Source organism: Apteryx rowi, unplaced genomic scaffold (assembly GCF_003343035.1).
Source record: "Apteryx rowi isolate R43461 unplaced genomic scaffold, aptRow1 scaffold_3, whole genome shotgun sequence".
NCBI lineage: Eukaryota > Metazoa > Chordata > Aves > Apterygiformes > Apterygidae > Apteryx > Apteryx rowi.
In genome coordinates, this window is record NW_020449418.1 from 7,026,332 (window position 1) to 7,047,184 (window position 20,853).

At 48.7% G+C, this 20,853-nt stretch overlaps 1 protein-coding gene across 5 annotated transcripts in view; it reads left to right on the top strand.

The window, feature by feature from the left end:
- Window positions 1-19,146, top strand: part of ACTR1A (ARP1 actin related protein 1 homolog A) — a 19,513-nt gene extending 367 nt beyond the window's left edge. The window contains exons 2-13 of one of the 5 annotated variants that reach the window (XM_026069733.1): window positions 1,905-2,002; window positions 2,561-5,149; window positions 5,478-5,542; window positions 6,428-6,503; window positions 7,279-7,404; window positions 8,234-8,358; window positions 8,665-8,881; window positions 11,175-11,267; window positions 12,000-12,174; window positions 13,355-13,416; window positions 13,758-13,798; window positions 14,340-19,146. In XM_026069733.1, the coding sequence (XP_025925518.1) occupies window positions 6,456-6,503; window positions 7,279-7,404; window positions 8,234-8,358; window positions 8,665-8,881; window positions 11,175-11,267; window positions 12,000-12,174; window positions 13,355-13,416; window positions 13,758-13,798; window positions 14,340-14,442 (990 nt within the window). In that variant the 5' untranslated portion in view covers window positions 1,905-2,002; window positions 2,561-5,149; window positions 5,478-5,542; window positions 6,428-6,455 and the 3' untranslated portion in view covers window positions 14,443-19,146. The remainder of the gene's footprint in view (window positions 1-1,904; window positions 2,003-2,560; window positions 5,150-5,477; window positions 5,543-6,427; window positions 6,504-7,278; window positions 7,405-8,233; window positions 8,359-8,664; window positions 8,882-11,174; window positions 11,268-11,999; window positions 12,175-13,354; window positions 13,417-13,757; window positions 13,799-14,339) is intronic. The other 4 variants (XM_026069734.1, XM_026069735.1, XM_026069731.1 and 1 more) reach the window with 4 other exon arrangements.
- Window positions 19,147-20,853: the final 1,707 nt, after the last annotated feature.

The following is a 20,853-nucleotide window of genomic DNA, read 5'->3' on the forward strand; positions in this document are numbered from 1 at the left end:
TGCGCCGGTGGGCGGGGCCTCCGGCCTTTCCCGCCCCGCGATTGGTTGAGGGGCCTGCCCGTCACCCGCCAGAGGGCCGCTCACCCTCGCCGGCAGGGAGCGGTCCCTGCCGCCGCCGAGGTGCCCGCTCCCCGGCATGGCGGGGCGGCCCGATTGGCTGGCGCGGCTGTCAGTCACGGGGGGCAGCCCGCTATACCTGCTTCAGCGGGGCGCGTCCCGCCCCGCCCTTGCAGAGGGCACCTGTGCCCATTGGCTGGCCGGGCTGCCCATCAGCAGTGGCTGGGCTTTCCCCCCGCCCCGTCCCTCTTTGTGCCTGGGGGACAATGGGGCCGGCGGGCCCGGCGCGCCGCTGCACCCGTGCGCGCTGCCGCGCGTCCTGCCCGGCGGTGGCTCCGAGGGGTTGCCGGCACCCGGCGAGCGCAGCCCTCCGTCAGAGCGTGCAGGACGCAGGGCCCCTGGGCGGGCTGCTCCTTGCGTGGRTTGCATCAGCTCCAGTTTGACAGTGGGGCGTGGTGCCGCAGATGACTGATCCTAGCGGACGATGCTTCTCACTACCCAAAGAAGAGCTTCCCCCTGTCCGGGTGGCAGTTCGGGGAGATGCGTGAGGGTGACTGCATGCACTGGCGAGATAGGTCTGGGTCCAGTTCTGATTAGTCCCCGTCCAGGCTGCCCTCCCAGGAGAAGGGACTGTCGAGGAAGGGGCGGGCGGAGGGAAGGCGTGGAATAGTTCAGAGGGAGCCTCATTCAGTGCAGTGAGTCACACATTCACGCTCCTCCCTTCTGACCTCTGCTGCCAGCAAYTCAGATTTTGCTGTTTCAGAGGGTCAGTGCTTGTGCTCCCTTCTTTCTCCATCATCTTATTTACTCCTGAATCTTTTTGCCATGTGACATGGGGACTTGCTAGCCTAGCACTTCTCAAGCTATTCCTTTTTTTTTTCGTGAGCTGATTGAATGTAGGTCTAGGATCAAGCCGATTATTCTTTTGACTTTTCTTTATTGTTGAGCCCAATTTCCTCTACAACTTGAGCTCTCTGATATAGTTTTGTTGTTGTGTCTTCCTCTGGAATTGTGGCAGAGAGATTTAGGTTAGACACCAAAGAAAACTGTCTAATGGAAAAGATTAAGCTGTAGAACAGACTGCGACGAGAAAAATATGGCATCTTCTTTATTGGAGACTAAAGAGTAAGTTAGGTTGATGCTCTGGGAAATAGCTGGACTAATATCGACCCAGCTGTGGTGCTGAGCGGCTAGCTAACTGTTTTAAGTTCTCTGCAGGCATAATGGTATTGYGAGGATGAGTTTGTTGTGAGAAGTCATGTAATAACAGCCCACGTCTAATTTCAGTCTGTCCTTGCATTACTTAGGGCAATGATTGCTGCCCCTGCTTCAGCCCGAAGACAGGCTCATGTGGCTGAAATCTAGTCTTTCTTTTCTCATTTTATCAGCTGGTCTTATAAAAGCTAATAATCCTTCTTGCCCCTCTGATAAATGAATTCCCCCCTTCCCTTCCCTGTGCAAGAGGTATAACGAAGCAGTTGTTGTGAGGTCTGCCTTTAATGCTGGCAGGCTCTCAGCTGCGGAGCTTTGTGGTGACGTTGCATTTTTGGTACTCTCATGAGTTAAGGCGAGACGGGAAGTGGAAGCTGCACAGAGAAAGTACTGCTGTTCCTGCTGTCTCATGAGTGCTCTTCCTCAGAGAGCTGCAGACAGCTTTTTCAAGGCTGAATGTCATCCTGTCTCATGTGTGTATGTGTATGGGAGGCTGGGAAGGGAAAAATGAGGTCCGAGCTCATAAACAAGCCAAGCCCTCCCAGTCCCAGCCCTGCTATAGCATCTCAGTGTGCTCCAAAGGGACGTTAAGGAATGTGGCTAAAAACTGAATCAGATTTTCTCATACCAAACAGCATGCTCAGCTTCATGTTTCCAGCAGGAAGAGCTTTGAAATGTACRGTAAGAGCTTGGAGCTTCCCTGCAATACAACCTTCATGTTCTTTCCTTTTCAGTAAGTCATTTTTTTAAAGATTTGTGTTTCAATCTTGCACTCCAAGAAGCTCTCACTACAACAAATGGCCTGAGAGCCCTGATGGGTGTAAAGCACATGTTAAGAGACAGCGTGGTTCAGCTCTGGCCTAAGCAAGCACAAATTCCTTGGCCTCCATGGAATTGTCTCCATTTACATGAAAGTGGATAAAATTTGGCTTTGTCATCTAGGTGGTATMATTTTAAACAGCTGAGCCGTCACTGCGGGCTGTTGTGTCTCTCATTTGTTCTTGCTCCTATGAAATGAGCATCTAGTAAAATAGTGTTGTAAGAATATGAAATGTACTTGTCCCATCAAAAGTGCTACACAGCGGATTGACTCTCTTGGTGATTTCCATTTAAGTTTGTGCCCTAAACACATCAAGATGAGCAAATCAATAACTGAGTCAGCTACAGAGCTAGTGGAAGGGGCATGTTCAGGTACTTTAAGATGCTCCTGAGAATTTTCCGTGAGATTATCATCCTTCACCTTAAAGTTTGATATGTAATTTCTTTCTTCTTCTTTTATTCTTTTGCTCAGATACAAAAACAACAACAACAAATCCCACAGGATGAAAGGCCAACCAGGATGTGTTCTGGTGGAAGGATGTTAATTTTGGAATTCTTTTAAGTTTTAATAAATCAGAACTTCAGCAGAAGGGAGGATGCATGGTATTTGGTTACTTGAAACAAAGGGAAAAAAAACGGATCTTTATTTTAAACTTTTTCAATCAGCCAGGGTCATTTCAACACTTAAACCTTTTCCTCTCATTGTATAGGAATCTCAAACTGGGCAATAATAAATAGGCTTACTCAATACACATACATCTTCAAAGAAGTAAAATGTTTTCAAGGAAAACTGAATAGGTCAGAAAGCACTGTCAGATCTTTGTAGTGCGGAGATAGCAAACAGCTGTGCTTGGGTTATTCCCAGGCACTTGGAAGTGCAACTGTGTTTGAGTTCTGTCCTACCGGCATATTCAAAAAAGTCTTTCCTCTTCAACTCCAGCTAAGAGTTCTGAACTAYTGACACATTTGGTTAACTTTGAACTTCAGTATGTAAATCGAAGAATGCATAACTTGCTGGGAATCTCACCAGGACGCTGTGGGTAACTTTTGGCCTGGCATAAGGAAGTTTCGGTTGCCCTGTTAAAATAGGAGCATCATTGTTCTCCTGAAACCGCTTCCCAGCAGCAGCCTGTGCTGGCAGCAAGATCAGTCATTATCTGGAATGAGATATTCAATAAGCACAGTATTCTGATGTGGTTACGATGCTGCGTTTGATTCAACTTTTTGCTGCGAGGCTTAACAAAGGATGATTTTTTTTCCCCCCAGGTATAAGGATTGTTTACAGACTATGGCAAGGAAACTCAGAATAGTATTTTTGTATTCTTGAATCGTTACTTTGCTTTGAAGTGAATAGCCAGAAGACAGTTTATCTAAAAGGATGTCTTTTAACGCTTCACAGGCCGCTTTGCCACATCTGTGCCTGTTAGTTTAGAGCTTCGGAGAGGAAGCTGGAGCTGCCTCCTTCTTGCCCAGAGGGAGCAGTCCTGCCCCATGCCGGCTTGGGTGTGCCCCTGGAGCCAGCATGGCTGCAGGCACTTACGGGGACAAGGATTCAACCTATTTACTTTTTATACCTTTTATAACTAGCTGTGTCTGGCTTCCAGAGTGTTCCTGATGCTCGTGTCTCACAGATGAGTCCTGGCAAATCTCACGGGCAGTTTTAAGGCAGGACTGCCCAGCCATGGTGGCAGAGCATGCCCGGTCTGTGCGAAGCCTGGCACCTCGGCTGAAGCTCCTGACAGAAGCGACTGGGGAATAAGGTGCAGGGCTGTGACCTGCCGAGGCTGGTGCCGGCTGCATTCCTTTCTGCGGAGCCTGCGCCGCCTGGTGACCTCTGGCACTGGAGCAGGGCTGGCAGCTGGGATGGCACCATCAGAAACCGTTGCGGCGAGAGGTGCCAGAGCTCGTCTGGCAGAGCCCTGAGCAGGTCGTTTGACCTGTGAGTGAAAGCAGTGACGCTGACCCCCGCAGGGGTGGTGACGAGGGGAGAGCAGTGGAGGAGCTGTGACGCTGGTCCTTCTAAAATTCTGTGGGGCAGCCAAAATGTCTTTCTGGTTTTGTAAACAGAGMAGTCTTGCTGCTGAATCCTGGAGAGTGAGCAGGCGCTTCATTAGTCACTGGCTTCAGTGCAAACTCACACGCCTCACTCCTGGTACAGGATAAAAGTGAACTGCTCCCCTTTCTGCAGAAGACCTCGCTCCTGTGGTAGTTTGGGATTATCAGTGAAATGACTTATCTGAGGAGATCCCATGAAAGTCCACTCCTTAGGGAAACTTGGGTGTTCCTGCACGCTGCTCGTTGTTTCAAGATGTCGTTCGTCTGCACAAGGAGAGGAAGCAGAGGAGGGGAAGGATTCCGCACAGATACCCATCGATGATTGGGTTTCGTGGATGCCTCCGGATGACACCGACAGGCACAGAAGCTGTGGGGCCAGATGCTTGGCACTTAGGCCCTGCCAGGGTCTCTCTGTGGCTGGTTTTACTCGCTTCGTGTTTGGTGCTTGCGCTGCTTTGAAAGTTACAGAAGGCTTCTGCGAGTCGCTCCTGCCTGACTGCAGTACCACGCAACTTGCCTCCTAATCTCTTCTTCCTTGTCCCTTTTAAACAAACAAGCCATATCCTGTCAGCGGCTTTTCCTGCCTCCAGCCCTTCCTCTCGCTGTCTGACTGGGACCTTTGTTGCTTCCAGACCCCATTCAGGTCTGGTTTCTAGTGTCTTCTTTTGATCAGGTTTCCATGACCTGCCTCCTTAGCTGTATCTAGCTTGTCCACTGCCTGAACTTCTTTTCCTTAGTCTCAACTCCAATCCACTTCACATGGTTCTTTCCCACTCCCTTCTCTGACTTTATCCGCCCTCCCTCCATCCTCTCCAAGGCCACTTCTTCTGAGAAGCCTACAACCTTCATCCTCCCTTCTTAGAAGTAGGCCCTGGAGCCATCCAGATGGGCGAGGTTTGGCTGCTGTTGCTAGACTTTATGAAATAATCTCCTCTACCCAGAGAGCATTTAAGATAAATCAGAAAACTGCAGAGCTAGTGGGCCTCCTGGATCCCTAACACTCCATGTAAGCAACAGCTTTGGGTGCTAAAATGTTTGTTGTCCGTTGGGAGCAGCACTCGGGTGTGCACACAGAGCAGTACTGGGCACCTTGGGGTGATCATGCTGGTGGTGATGTGCTGCTGGCAGGGAAGGTGCTGGTTACTCCCCTCTAGTGGCCAAGCTGGCATACTGGCACCTTCCCATCCCCAAACCTGCTTGGAGATCCACGGGACGCTTTATTCCTGGTAAAAAGGAGGGGATCTGGCAATTCTGATGTACTTTGCTACTCTTTTAAAATTTGCAAAGGTGACTGAATGGGCGATAAGCTCAAACATTATCTGTTCTTTCCACAGGGCTCGGGCGTGATTAAAGCAGGTTTTGCAGGTGATCAAATACCAAAATACTGCTTTCCAAACTAGTAAGTACTCCACTGGCCTTGGTGAGTTCTCACTAATACTGTGTACCAATTCTTTGACGCTTAGTGGGAAAGAATGGTCCCATGGTTGTAACTGGAGACATGAGTTAAACTAGTTCTTCCTGCTGCACAGAGGTGTCAGGGAGAAGAGATCACTGTTGTTAAGCACAGTGGGATTTTCTGAAAAAGAAGTTATGAAAGATTATGTATCACTTTGTCAGGCTCAGTACACAACCAGAGCTTTAGGATCCTTTAGCCTTGAGACATTAGATGGTCAAGAAAAAAGAGCAAGACAAAGTTGGGATGGGGGTTTTGGGATGGGAGGTGTAAAGCCCTTTATAGTTCTTCAGTGTGTGGTCTGGTGTCTTGATCCCTGCCAAGCTCTCTTGAAAGTTTTCTGGGAGTTTTACTGGAAGAAGGATTGCTGGATCAGGAACTCTGAGTAGTCACTGGCTTTTATTTCAATAGGGTGGGGTTTTTGAGTGTATTTGTGGTCTGAGCAATGCAGACTCATCTGCATGGTGAGGTGGAGCATGGGGCTATAAATGTCTAATCTGAGAAGCCTATCTGAGGTCAAACAACACCATGTGGATCTACCAGCTCAGGCCTTTTCTCAGTTTAGCCATGTTCACCCCAGGCACTGCTGGAACAAATAAACCCTGAATCATCAGGGCTAGCGTGGCTGGCCTGAGCAGGCTTCTGTCCTGCTGATTCAGGGATTAATTCAGGCAGAGCAAACCTGGATCTGTCTGCATCTAGTAGTGACCCCAGAGCCTCCCATCACTGCTGAAAGTACTGGTCAGTGCACGGAACAACATCAGGTCGTTAATCCTTGGGTACATCTGGCCTCTCGCTCCAGAAGCATTAATACTCTTGTCTCTGTTCTAGTGTGGGCAGACCAAAGCATGTTCGTGTTATGGCTGGTGCTTTAGAAGGGGACATTTTCATTGGTCCAAAAGCAGAGGTAAGAAAACCTGTTTATTGCACTTACCCATGTTATCTCACTATGCTGCTCTAAGTAAGGAGTTGTAGCAGCTACACTTAAAAGGGATGTGGTTCTTTGGCATCACTGTAGATAAGAAGAGCAGAACAGATCTCACTTTTAAGTGTGTTCAAGCTGAAGCAAGAAGCTTCATGAAATTCCTGTCCCAAGCTGTTGATCAGAGACTTTTTCCCTCAGTCCCATTTCATTTTAAGTCCATCCATCTCTCTCCTTTTCAAGGCTACTTCACAGTCTCTGTGGTTACATCCCCATCTTTTCAACTGTGGACTTGAGAATTGGATCCTAGTTGCCTTTTATCTCCCCGGGCTGGGCAAGAAGCTTGCTTTCCACAGTCCTGTTCTTCTCCGCACATAGTCATAGTCTCGCATTTTCCATGAGCCCTCTGCACTGCATTCCCCAATGCCACTCTGTTACAACTGAGCTGGTAGAACAAAGATGCCATTTGATGGGTGTCTGTGTAATGACTTGAAAACTATTGGGATGGAATGTGCTCTGCAAACACCAGACCTTCCTACTCGGTATAAAAAGGCCTTGTTTAACCTCTGCGAATACTTCCCTGGGAAAGGTGTTTGTGATTAAAGTTCAGTCTTTGCCCTGTACACTACAGACACGTTGTCTTTTAGTGGAATTGAAAATAAGTGAGTCTGTCAGATTAAATCATAGTTGTAACACTCAGAAATGAGATTGTTTGAGTGTCTCTGACAAGTGTGCTGTGTTGATATTTCTGTTTGGTCAGGAGCACAGAGGTCTCCTCTCAATCCGATACCCGATGGAACATGGCATAGTGAAGGACTGGAATGACATGGAGCGCATTTGGCAGTATGTCTATTCGAAAGACCAGCTTCAGACATTCTCGGAGGAGGTGAGATATCTCATTGGGTAATGGCCACAGGCTTCATTCATCTGTTTGTATAACACCAGGAGCCTGTGAACTCCAGGAAGGACTTGTGACTTTCCCTGTGCTCTTCTGCAGAATCTCTAAATGTATCTGTTGATAAATTAGGCTTTTTCATCTTCTAGAAGATACTGTATAAAAAGTATCCAAGCAGAATTCCTCTCCAGATCTAATGTTCTGGTCTAACTAAAAATCTGACTTTCAAGATTTATTATTCACACTCTTTTTAATGATTCTGCTCTAAGCCAAGCACTCCTAACCTTTCCTGTTCTGCCTGTGTATCAGGTGTATCCGCTCAACAGTGATGTGATTTGAAGTGAGGAAAGAGAAAACCACAGTCATGTGGTCTGGAGAGAAATAACCAAAAATAAAATAATCAAGAGATTATTAAATAACTGAGAATGATGGGTCCTGTAGTGGAATAGGAATATTTCTGCCTCCTCTTGCTAAGAGCATATGCCATCACCCATTCTTAGAGTCTGTTTTTTGGGCAGTCTGGCTGGACTCTTGGTATTGAGAGTCATCTTGTTCATCCTCCTGGAACAGAATTGCTCACAGACTAGATTTCCTAGGACTTCTTTATAACTAGACCAGAGCCCTGCTGGTCCTCCAACTTACTAGAAATTATTCACGGTCTAATGCAGCTCACTAGCTGAAATTACTCCCTTCTATCTGTTGTCTTGCACCGGTGGTTCCTGAAGTGAACAAGCAGAAATTTTTCAGGAACACACACCTAGGTGCCTCCTGGTTGTTTTACAGCATGGCTCCTTCCTTTTTTTTTTTTTTTTTTAACCAGCATCCTGTGCTGCTGACAGAAGCACCCCTAAACCCACGCAAGAACAGAGAACGTGCTGCTGAAGTGTTTTTTGAGACCTTCAATGTGCCAGCACTCTTCATCTCCATGCAAGCTGTGCTCAGCCTGTAAGTGCCTTTCCTCTTCGATTTGCCCTTGTGAAATGTTGCTTTGAAATCCATTTTCTCATGAACCAAAGATCCCAGGGAAGTCCACGCTGATGTTTAACTCATCCCCCTTTCAAGCAGGAACTGAACTTCAATTTTAATTTCTGTAATAGTTTACAGGGATTTGCTGAATTGTGATGAGAAGTAGGGGTTTTTAGCCCCTTTTTGCGTGAATTCTCTGCTTCCTGAGCTGTGCCTGGGTGTGCCGCTTGCTTGGGGCTCACTTTGAATTGCTTGTTCTGACTTGATTGTTTTCTTCTTTGCTAGCTATGCTACTGGGAGGACTACAGGAGTGGTTCTGGACTCCGGGGATGGCGTTACCCATGCAGTCCCTATCTATGAAGGCTTTGCCATGCCCCACTCCATCATGCGGATTGACATTGCTGGCCGTGATGTCTCCCGCTTCCTGCGTCTCTATCTCCGGAAGGAAGGCTATGACTTCCACACATCCTCAGAGTTTGAGATTGTCAAGACCATCAAGGAGGTGACATACCTGCCTGTTTCTGTTCTTTACTGAGGAGGGATTTCTACTCCAGGGAAGCCACGACTCTGAGACGCTGTGGGAAGTGCCAGCCTCCCTAGCTCTACAGCTCACCCTTCTGTCTTCCCTGACCTGAGGGAGACTTGCAGTCAGGGTCACATCTAATCCATACTGAAGGGCTGTTCGCACTGGGGCGCAGACAAGGCTGGTGGTTCAGTGTCTGTTGTTTTGCATTTATCTATGCTGCGGTTTCTCTGGGTCTGATGATACCTAGCAAGGCTGTTACCTTGGCTTCTGTTATATGCCGTGAGAGGGGGACACAGGTGGGACAGTGAATGGTAGCCCTGAGATGGTGACCGCTCACAGTGGCTTTGCTGCATCGCAGTCCTCAGACAGGCAGGTTGCTGTCTGGTTTCGGCAAGGCCTTGCGTGACCGAGTGCTGCTTATGCATCTGTGCCCCCAGTACATGGGATCAGTCCTCAGGTCAGTCCCGACTGTGACTGCTGCGTGCTGTCAGCCCCATCACATGCTGTAACTGCTGCAGATAACTCTGGGCTGAGTCAGCAGCCTGGGCCAGGCTTGGGAGCGCTAGCAAGCTGTCCGTCAGCCTGTGACCTGCCCGCAAGGGACCATAATGGAAATACTTGGCTTGTTCTGCAAGGCTGCAGTTCGGTGTGGCTGTGCTGGGGGAGCAGTGCCTGTGCTTCACGTTGTGGTACAGCTGAACGGCTTCTGCCTGGTGCCTGGAGCAGGAGAGTTCATAGGGTTGTAGCGGGGAACCTGGCAGTTGCTCTCTGTTCTACAAATGCTGATTGCTGAATGAGAGAAAAAGCTGATGTGGCAGATATGGCAACATCTGTAGACCAGAAGATCTAGTGCTTAGAGGCTTGCTAGAGAACTCTCTGCTTCAGAAGAAGCCTGTTTCGGACAAGCAGCAATTGCCATGTAAAAGGCCTTACAGGACAAAGCAAGAGGCTTGTACTCTTTGGAAATACGTTTATAAATGGCCAGGGCTCCCTCTACATCTTGGGGGATGAAACCATTAAAAGAGCTTGTGCTGATGGTTGAGCACAACATATTGCACAAGTGTGATCTTTTCTGTGAACTTTACACTTAGGGAAACAAGGAGCAGGGGAAAGGGAGCCAAGTCCTGCTTTGCGTACTGCCTACGCACACCAGTGAGAGTGTTGAAGGAGAGAGCAAACAACTTGATGTTCACTCTCCAACTTGCACCTTTTGCTTTGTGTTAACATTAATTTTAGCTGGGGAAAGTGGCGTAAATGTCTAGGTTATCAGAGCCTGGAGCTTGCAGTGAGATTTCTGTTGATGCTGGTGCCTGCTTGTGACTTTATTGCGAATCTGAGGGGATGAACATCACTTTTTGTGTTGGCAATTTTCCTGCTTCTGAAAAGCTTATAAACGTGGTGTGAATGCACTCTAGCAAGCACGAATCCAGGACCCTGGACATTGGGATTTCTGAGTCCTAAAAGCCGTTTGTGATCTGTAGGGATCTGTCTGACTCCAGATTTTTTAAAAAGGGAAAAAAGTCATGAAAGAAATCAGGTGATGTTGAAAAGTCTAAAGTAGAAATTACTGTACAAAGGGGAACACTTAATACCTACTTCAGTGCAAGCATTTTTATTTTATTTTTAATCCACAAATGATAGCAATTTGGAATAGCAAAACTTACTGTTGAAGAAACAATACTGGATGCTAAAGGAATTTGAAAAGTCACAACATGTTTCTTGTTAACTTAGCATATAGCTGGACAATGGGAAGTGATCAGCTTAGATCACGTTAGGAGATTTTTGCTGTTGGCTATTAATTATCATTCCTCTGTTGAAATGCAACAATAGATTTGGTTCATGCTGTTAATCCATTGCAAAGTTACCTAAAACCATGTCTCTACATGGTTAATGCCATTAAAGGTGTTTAAAGTGATTGTTCTACTCTGTGCTAGAGCAGGTTAGAAGTGTTCACAGGATAGTTACCCCATCTGTGCTAGAGAAAAAGCTGGAGACGAGGAGAGCAGCTGCGAGAGGGAATGTGAACAGTCTGGTGTCTGTAGTCCTCGCGTGGGGCTGTAGTGTGATGGGCAGATAAAGGTGTTTTTCCTGACGTGGACCCTAAATAAGAGGTTTTTTTCCCCAGCACGAAAGGCTGTTGAAATTAGTCTCCCCAGAAGGACGCTTGGATTTAGCTTTTAAATAACTTTTTATAGTGAGAAAAGTATTTTATCAGAAGCATTTGGGTTTGCCTTTCTCATTTCCCTTTCCCTGACTCTTTCCTCTCTAGCGTGCCTGTTACCTGTCAATAAACCCCCAGAAGGATGAGACTCTGGAGACCGAGAAGGCTCAGTACTACCTGCCAGATGGCAGCACCATTGAGGTTTGTAAGGACACATGTCAGAAGATTCCTAATGTGAAGCACAGGTTTTCCAGGATAGCCCTCTGCCTAGTGGTGGGAAACTTAATGCAGTACTAGGTGGAGACGATTATCTTAAGGCCAGAACTCATCCCAAACTGCTGACTGGGGCACTAGAATTTTTAGGGGGATGCAAATATTATTAGAAATCTCACTGCTTCTACTGGGTCCTGAGTAAAGATAGAGAAGACCATGGGGACTCTGAGCTGTTTGAGTGCAGGCTCTGATCTAGCAAATCTTCATGCAGATCAGGTACGGAGTGTGAGTAGGTATCAGCTCACTGCAAATCCAGCGGCAGTTTTATATGTGGCTTTTATCTTGTGTAGAGGTCCAGAAAGAGTTGCCTTGAAGAGTGGCATAGGAATACTCCTTCTATAGAATGGTTGAAGGAGAAGATATACAGGTCTTACCTCCAGCACCAGGTGTGGATCTGCTCCCTCCTCTGACATTGACCTGCTATATGGAGCTGAGCAAGTTTCTCTCTTTCAACTGCAAAATGGAAATGGTGCCTTAGTTATTTGGGCAGTAGGCCAAACTGGTGGTCACTTGGGAGCTAGTGATATAGTATGAATGTCTGAGAAACTTTGTTACTTGGAAGTTTCACCTAAGAAAGAAAGGCCCAAACTTGAGGCTATAGACAGTGAACTGAACCATGCTTATTTCTCTTTCCCACTGTGGTAATTTCTCTCCTTGCAGATTGGCCCTGCCCGTTTCCGAGCCCCRGAGCTCCTGTTCCGGCCAGACCTGATAGGGGAGGAATGTGAAGGGCTCCATGAGGTGCTGGTTTTTGCCATTCAGAAGTCGGACATGGACCTGAGGCGAACGCTGTTCTCCAACATCGTGCTGTCTGGAGGCTCTACGCTTTTCAAAGGTTCCTGCCTCTCTTCTTTCAGTAGGGTGTGACGTACCATGCCGCTTTTTCATGCAAAACTGGGAAGATGTCCTGGATCACACAATTTGTCCTGTGTGGTGAGGGCTGTGGGGACTCTGCTTTCAGGGGTGTCACTGTGAGCAGCAGCAGACTTTGCTTCTCACTCCCTAATTTTCTTATTCCTAGTGATACTCTTCTGGGCATCCAAGACACTTCTGCCCTTGTACATCACATCACTCCTTGGGTTTGGGGGGCTTTTATCTTTTCCTTTCTGTCACTCTGCCCCTGTCAGGACTGAATAGGCATGTTCATTTCTGCTAGTCCTGTTCAGCACTAGTTACCTAAAAGGCTTTTGCAGCTCCTGAGGTTCCCTTACGTCCCTAGTGCCTGAGAGAGTCCAGCAGTCCTGCTGCTGTGATATGTCAGCAACACATATGCAGAAAGCCAGCTTCCCACTTGTCCCCCTCATGATGGGAGAGCTGAGGAGTGTGAGGAAAGAGGACAAATTCTTAGGGCCGGAGTTCTCCATGCTAAGAAATCAGACTCCAAATGTCTAATTGCCACCAGCGATGGGGATCCCAAGCTTTCGTAGAGCACAGCAATAGGGATGTCTTCCCCTGTTGTGCTTCCCAGGGTACCCCTTAGTGGCTGCTTTCTTGCATTGCTTGAGAAGAAGAGGTTGAGTGATGACAATCATGGACGCATCCTGCTTGCTATCAGGTTCTGCCAGGGCACTAACAGCCAGGTATACCTGTCCCTAGCTGGCCCCCACTGGCTTAAGGATATCCTCTGCCAGGACTTGTCAGCCTTTTATCCACAGGTGGATATCTCCAGATAGCTATGGGTCTCCCCACTCAATCTGTAGGCTGGTATGTGGGAGGAATGTGGAGGGAAGGAAGAGGGAACTGGCATACCTGTGATCCTAGCTAAAAATCTTGTTTGCTCATCTCAAAATGCTGCTGAGAGATAGAGCCTGTTTTGCTAGTGTTTAGAGGGCTGAGTGAGACAAAATCATGTTGTCCCTCTTGTCTCTCTGGCTGTGACTCCCCAGACTGTGCTGTGTGTGAGACCTGGAGAGGGATAGTCGAATAGGGCTGCATGGGACATTGTCACATTGTTGGTAGATGTAACTTGGGACTTTGCTGAGGGGCTCAGACTGCACGTTTCCTGTCTTACATAGGTTTTGGTGACAGGCTCTTGAGCGAAGTGAAGAAACTAGCCCCCAAGGACGTCAAAATAAGGGTAGGAGCAATCTCTTGGTTGTTTATCGCAGATAATGCATGTAGTTTTGTGGCCCTGGCCCTCCTGAAAGAACCATGCTGAGAGTGCAGCTGCCCTGTGCTTCAAACCAGTCATGGCTTTCCTGGGACAGCCCAACAGTATCTGCTGTCACGGTCATGCTGTCAGAGGAGCCGGGATCCTGGCCCACAGAGGTTGTTCTGGAGGTGACCTGCTGGGTATCTGTCTGGTGGAACAGCTCACACCCATTTTGTCAGCTGTCAGCCAGGGTGAAGTAGGGTGGCATCTCAGGAGGAGCTGGCTAGATTTTGGGAAAGTACTAACTGAACCTCTCTTTCCCCCAGATATCAGCTCCTCAGGAGAGATTATATTCCACGTGGATTGGGTACGTACCACACAGTGATGTGTCTTGCTGTGGGATGACAGCCAGGGAGTTGCAGCCTGTTGGCTCACGCTGTGTTGTCCCTTCTTGGTGCTGCATGTCTGGAGAGTTCATCACTCAGCCAGGCGCAGCGGTGCTCAGTCCGGCCTGGTTAATGAGCCTGTCTCCATCTGCACCATGAACCCCTTTGCCTTTTACCTCCTTAAGGCTCTTGCTGGACCTGTTAATTTTTCTTGTTGTGTTGCTAGTCTTAATATCCAGCTTGAGGTAGAACAAACTCATAGGTAGTAAATTTGTTAGGGCAGAGGCTCTAGGCATGTTTCCCCTTGTGTGTACATCTTTGCTGCTGACTGGGAGAACTAAGCTCAGTTCCAGAAGGCCAGGAGTTGTCCAGAGAGCATTTCTGCTGTAGGGAACCAAGGGCCTAGACACTTCACTGAAGCCTGGAAGCATTACGCTGTAGAAACAACTCGCTGCAGAGTTGTAGTGAGAGCAGGCCCAACATTTTCCTTTAACCTCTAACATATTGCCCATCTCTCCCCAGTGGCTCCATCCTGGCCTCACTGGACACCTTTAAGAAAATGTGGGTTTCGAAAAAGGAGTATGAAGAAGACKGAGCTCGTGCCATCCACCGAAAAACCTTCTAGCCCTGGGACCCGTCCTCAGTCTCCTCTGGAGACTCACTTCAGTTCTAAACTCGCTTTTCTGAGTCCGAGTGTCTGAGAGCTGCCTGTGTGTGTGTGTGTGCGCGCCAGCATGCCCCGATGTCACTGAGCAAAGACAACAGCAGCAGGAGGGTTATATTAGTACTACTACCTTTTTTTATTTTATTTTTTGTTGTTTTTTTTTAATGGAAAGGAGAAAATACCAGTCTGAATTTCTCCAAGAACAGTCCTTTCCTTTTTCATTTCACTCCTTGAATTTCTGTGTTATGATCATAATTGTCACAGTTAAAAAAAAAAAAAGAAGAAAAAAACAACAAAAGGGAACAGCTTAGAAACTGCCTAGCACACAGGAAGGGAGCCAACCACTGCAAACTGCTCACCCAGGCTTTAGTTAGCCTGAATCCAGTGGGTGGATTGTCTGGAAATATGTTGCTGAGGCCCTGTAGCTACTTACTTCTTCATCAGTGTCTTCACCGTCATTGGATTTTTTTAAGTTGTTTTTAATGTATTTTTTTTATTAAGAGAAAGCACATTCTGAGCAGTTAAGCCCCTTTGCCCACTGTTTTTGGTGTGTAAGTATGAGTGCGTGCGCGCGTGTGTGTAACTTCTTAGCCTGATGCGTGGGTCTGGACCACGGCTGGAGAAGTTGGTGATAGGACTTAGTTTGTATTGCATGGAGTAGAACAAAGCAATCTCTCATCAGCTCTCATTGTACTAGACGGTTATTTTCTCGTACCTTGTTTTAAATAACTTTTCTCCTCTGGAAGCAAGTGCCCCAGAGTGGGGACAGAGGCACTCGTGTGCTTCCCCTCAATCTGCCAAGGTTTACAGCACTGAGTTCTCGCCCTCTTTCTCTGTCAGAGTTGAGGCTGTGTTTCCCTCCTYCCTGCCATGTCAGGGCAAAAGGACCATCCATTTTCAGCTAGGCATGACTCTTGTATTTTATCCATTCTGGGGCAAAATAATAATTGGAAAGGTGCATTGTAATGTTAGAATTGTTTTATTTATTTAAATGTCTGGGGATATCTCAAATACTGACCACAGCACCTGGGAACCCTGCTTCAGGTCTTCTCTGCACACCTACTACCAAGCTGTCCATTGTTTGATGCTAACACTAATATTTATAGCACACATGCTTAGCATAATAACCAGTCAGCTCTGCAACACTTCTTGGTACCTGTTCTTTAGGGAGTCTCGCTGTTCTCTATGAATGCACTAAATGAGAGGACAATAAATTGTATTAGTATGTTGGTATTACCAGCAGCTTTGTGAGCAGCAAGTGGTGTTGTGGTGGCTGTGTTCTGCTGTACTGTTGTGCTGCTCACACCTTTCCACTCGCCTGTTAGCTGCTCCTCTGCTACTGCAGAGATTGTGAGGCCTACAGACCTGCTTGCATTGGGGTGTGTCACTGTTTTCATTCTGTTTTTCTTATGTTTATGCATTACTTGGTGCTCTTTATTTTTTTCAGTGTTGGTTTGTTTTCTTTTTTTTATGACTGCTGCTGAAAACCAAATATCCTACCTTTTAGGCCCTTGACTATTAGACATCGAGGCAGCAGCACATGGGGTCAGTCCAGTAGGTTTTATACCTACGTACAGCCAAACTGGTGTAACGGGAACTCCAACTGGGGAGAGTTATTTAAGCAGAAGAGGGGGACCCAGAGCATTTTCCACGCCTGTGACCATTGTAACCAGAGGGGCACAGGTGTGTTTGTGATTTGGAGCTGTTTAAGGTTTTGTTTTGTTTGGGGGGTTAGGGTTTTTTTTTTTCCAGCCACCTGCTTTTAGTTTAGATCCTTCATGGATATTCTGAGACTTCCCCCTCCAGAGTTAGAATATGTTAGTGGTTTTCATTCTTCAATATAAAAGCCATCTGCCTCCCTCAAAGACACAAATGTGGACCTTGTGCTTATTATTAAAAAGTGGGTGTGGGAGGAGGGAGAGAATATTAAAAAGTCTGCACTTGTGGAAAACAGAGCCTGATAGTAAAATGCAGTGATCTTACACATATGTGACATGCCTGTGGTATAGCCCCACTCAGTATGTTTAAGAGGGGCTGTAAACCTCTGTACTTCACCATTATGCTATTGCAACATTTACTGCATGTATTAGTGTGTCCCTGTTAACATCTGGGCGCTGTCATGCCTGCACCTGGAAAAAGCTGCAAGATGTCCTGAAAGGCTCTGGGGTGTGGTGATGCTGAGTGGGGCGGCTGCCCCAGGCCCGCAGCCRGTGTGGAGCCGTGTCTGATCGCTGCAGCTGCACTAGAAATGCAAGTGGGAGATTTGCACTGGCACCTCCCCGCCGGGGAAGTGTCTCCACGGGAGCAGGCTGCAGGAAGGAGCTGCCCTCAGCTCGCGCAAGCCCTCCATAGCCAGCCCTCGCAGCAGGGTATTTCCAGGGGCGCTGAGGCTGTTCAGCCAGATTTTAAGGCGGCTGCTGTCATCGGTATTCCCCTGTCTGATTGCGAGACTTGGGCACAGCTGAAGGCAGCTGCAGTAGGAGTGTTGTGTGCTGGTCTGTGCAGTTGGCACACAACTGCGACAGCGGCTCAGGAGAGTGCGGATCTAGTGTCTATGAAGCAGTCCTGCACAGGAGATGTAGCTGACTGTTCAGAGGGCTCGTCTACGTGTAGAGTTGTTCAGCGATGGCCCTGTGTGAAGGTGCTCACTGTGCAGTGGACGTGAACAAATGAGTGCATCCCAGAGGGAGGTAGAAAAGAGGCATTGAGTCGATCCTCAGTCAGTGCTGAAAGGTGACTTACTTCAGAACAGTTGTTTTAAATGCATGCTGGTTTTCATCTCACTAACCTTTGCATGCCGCTGTAGACCAGCTTTTAGCTTCCATCTCAAATAGAAGAGCAGCCGTGTTGCCATGGAGAAGAGTTAATGTTGCTGGTGGTTACCAGAAGATGAGCTTGCAGAGTCTTTTTCCTATTTCAGACAGGCCTCAGCTGTTCAAAGCCCACACAGACGCAGTGGCTTCTCTTCCAGAGTTAATCCTGCATGTTGGAAAAGGAGGAGGCTGAGAACTGGGGAGAGCCGCTCAGGCCACTGGTGCAGCTAGTCTTCCTCAGTGGGGCGGCTCTACAGTCGTGCCAGGATGTCTTGCTGGGGACAGGAGATGCTTCCCCTTGGAGCAGCACATGAATTTGTCTAGCTCCAAAACCTGCTGTTTGTGCTTCCTAAGGGAGTTCTCTGGCCATGTCTTGCTTCACAGGCAGGCAGTGTCTGCTGAAGCAAGGGGAAGGTGGTGGGATTGTGTATCAAGTGTCCTTGCCAGCTGTAGAGCTGTGTTTCTGCTAGGCAGAGAGGCCAGGTAGCTCCTAGCAGGCAGAACAGGAAGAGTGCACTAGAAAGGCAAGACACTGGTGTTGGTTATGATGGTTGTCTGTCTCCCCATGCAGAGCATAAACTGACTTAAAGGTAAACATGGAGCTTTCATATTATCTGCCTGGATTCACAGCTATGTAAATCCATTGCTTGTTAAGTATTCTCTAGCCATAACCCAGATATTCTTCTGGGGCAGAACATACATAAATGAATTCTTCCTCTATTTGACCATGAATGTCAATAGTCTCCCTTGTGAGTGTGGTTAGTTGGTGCAGCTGTTTATGCAGCATCTGCCTGATAAATTGGTCTTGCCATCCCAGCAAGGCAGAGCATTGGAAACCAGCCCCATCTGATGGCACGCTTTGTTTCCACTCTGCTTTGTAAGCTACCGTGATCCTCCAAATGACTCTGCTGTCTTCCAGAGCCACAAGAAGAGGTTGGGGGGCAGAAACCCCCAACCCAGCAGAAAGCTGTACCTACCACAGCCTTTAGTGTAAATGGTGTAGTTATATGTTGCAGTACCTGGCATCAGCAGTGGACTCAGTTGCTTGATGGAAGTTCTTCCTTGTTCCCTTCCTTTCTGTTCATTTCCACGTCACATTGGGGTCACTCTCAAGAGCCAAGATGGGGTAAGAGCTGCAGGGCTGCAGCAGCTTTGGCAAATGGGCTTCTCTGGCTTGCAGGGAGCATTGCAGACGCGCTTGTGGCAGAGCAGCCTGGGGTCACCCATTTAGTGCCATATTGGTGGYGTGTGCTCGCTTGGGCCAACAGACGCAGCAATGGGAAGCTTTACCTGATGCCGTTAGTGTGCTGCGTCAGTTGGCATGAATGTAGGTAAGCAGTGCGCTGCCCCTGCGGGAAGCGTGCTCTCAGGGCTCACTGCTGGCCTTGAGGAGGCTCCAGGTAGGCAGGTTTGGTGGTTTGCTCCCCGATGAGGCCAGGTTGCTTGTTCACCTACTCCCATCAGGTCAGATTGTGTTTTTAAGCAAGAACCCATCATGTAAAGAAGAGCTGCCGATGCTCAGCCTTGTTCTGTTGGAAGAAAATCAGTTGCGTTCTTGCTGGTTCGTTGCAATGTGCAAAGAGGAGGAAGCAAACCCACCTCCGTTCACTTACCGCATGCCCCAGGCAGCGCAGGCAGTGCCAGTGATCTTTGTCCCTTTCCCCAGCCCCTCCGTTGCCCTTGCAGAAGCAGCAGTGCTCCATTTTGTAAACTACCGCGACAGGACAGAAAGGTGCCGTCTCCAATCTTGCATTCGTTTGATCTGCCTGACTGTACCCTCGCACACTGTCCAAACCATGTTGCCTGGTGGTGCCCAGCATACTTAAATAAAGTTGTTCATATACAAACTTAAGTGTCCTGGCCTGATCTCCTCCTGCATTTGCATTGTGAAGGAGAAACGTGTTCTTGTCCTGCCTGTGCAGGGTTGTTGCTGGCTGGTCTGTGCTGGGAGACAGAGCATCTTTGGCCTGGGATTGCTTTCCTGATCTGGCTGTTGAGCGGGGGTAGGAAGTTCCTGGGACGTAGCTGTGGTCTCTGCTGCTGGTGCCCAAAGCTGCTGTCCTCCTTAGCAAGGCTGTGAAGGTGCCAACCTATTTGGACCCTCGGCAGAGGCTGCTGGGTGCTGCTGGGCCTGGCTGAGCCTGCCTCCTCCCCACTCTCATGGAGAGGTGGGGAGGCTGTGCAGCCAGATGTGACGGGGCTGGGGCGTGAGTCCGAGAGCTCTCTTCCCTCTGGCTCCTCTGGGATCTGTGCATCTCCCTGCAGTCTTCGAGGGGCTCCGTCCTGTTGGGCTGCCCAGTCCCACAAAATGCGGAGTATTATGTTACCCCAAGACCTCTATTTCTTCCTGCACAGAGGTTGAGGGCAGTTGAGGGGTGGAGAAGCTGTAAGGGCAAGTGAGCGTGGTTGGTACAGGCAGCGAGGGCAGCCCTGGCTGAGTGAGGAGCTGGGAGCCCTGCAGCCACTGTTGTGGGAAGAGCTGGTGCCAGCCCAGATGCTTGCTGAGAACTAACATGGTGAGCTTGGCTCCAAAGAGCAGGACGGGAAGAGGAAGGTGGTTCAGTGCCCAGGCAGGCCTGTTCCAGTGCAGTCCAGGAGAGGGCTGAGCGTGTACATGAGCAAGTCAGCCAGCCTTTCTGCTTCGGGTACCTCAACCGCCCCGACCACCGACAGCCAAAGCGTGTGCGAGCAGCAGCCAGGCTGGGTGCAACCGCAGCTCTGTGGGGCAGAGCAATGCAGCCGAGGCCTGGGAGGAGATGAGCGGGGCAAGAACGCTGCAGCACTGGGGGTATGGTGGGCAGCAACTAGCCCAAGCCCCAGGGACCAAGAAAGCAGCTTCAACCAAACAGGATGAAGGTATTTCCCCCTCCCTCCCCCCTGCACCCTTCCCATCCAATTCTGACTCCTTAAGCAGGGTCCTCTCAGGCATGTTCAGGCCTCTGCCCACCTTAGCTGCAGACCATTGAGCAGGATGAGACCAGAGAGCACCGTGGCCAGCTCAGCGTGCAGCTGCCCCCAGCCTTTGTGCCACCTCCTGCGCAAGTTGGTGAAGGGAGGGGACAGCCTAGTGCCTGGGGCCTTGCAGAGCAGCAGGGACAAGTGATTTACTTCCATCCAGGAGGCAGCAACCTGCCAGCCTGTTGTTGCCTCTGACCCTCTGTCCCTGCAGAAACTGGCCCAAATCCCAGCACACAGTTTTGGTGGAAAGGGAAGGTCCTACTTCAACCCACCATACTTGGAGCAGTCCCATTTTCTCCAGTACAACCCTGGTTGTGCCCCTGCTGCAGACCACAAACCCAGCCAGGTTAGATCCACCTGTTCTGCTAGAAAATCACTGAGCAGGCATGTCAGACCCAGCCCTAGTTCACTTATCTTGCAGTTGCTCCAGTTTGTCTCAAACCCTTATGTATTGGAAAGGTTATAGTAAGACTGTTGCATCTGTAGCCACCCAATACTACCGTGAGACTTTTTACAAGTCTTCATTAATGGACAGCATGTTTCTGGGACTCTACCAACGGGCAAGTGGGTCAAACAACAACCCAAAATAACTCCATGTGTT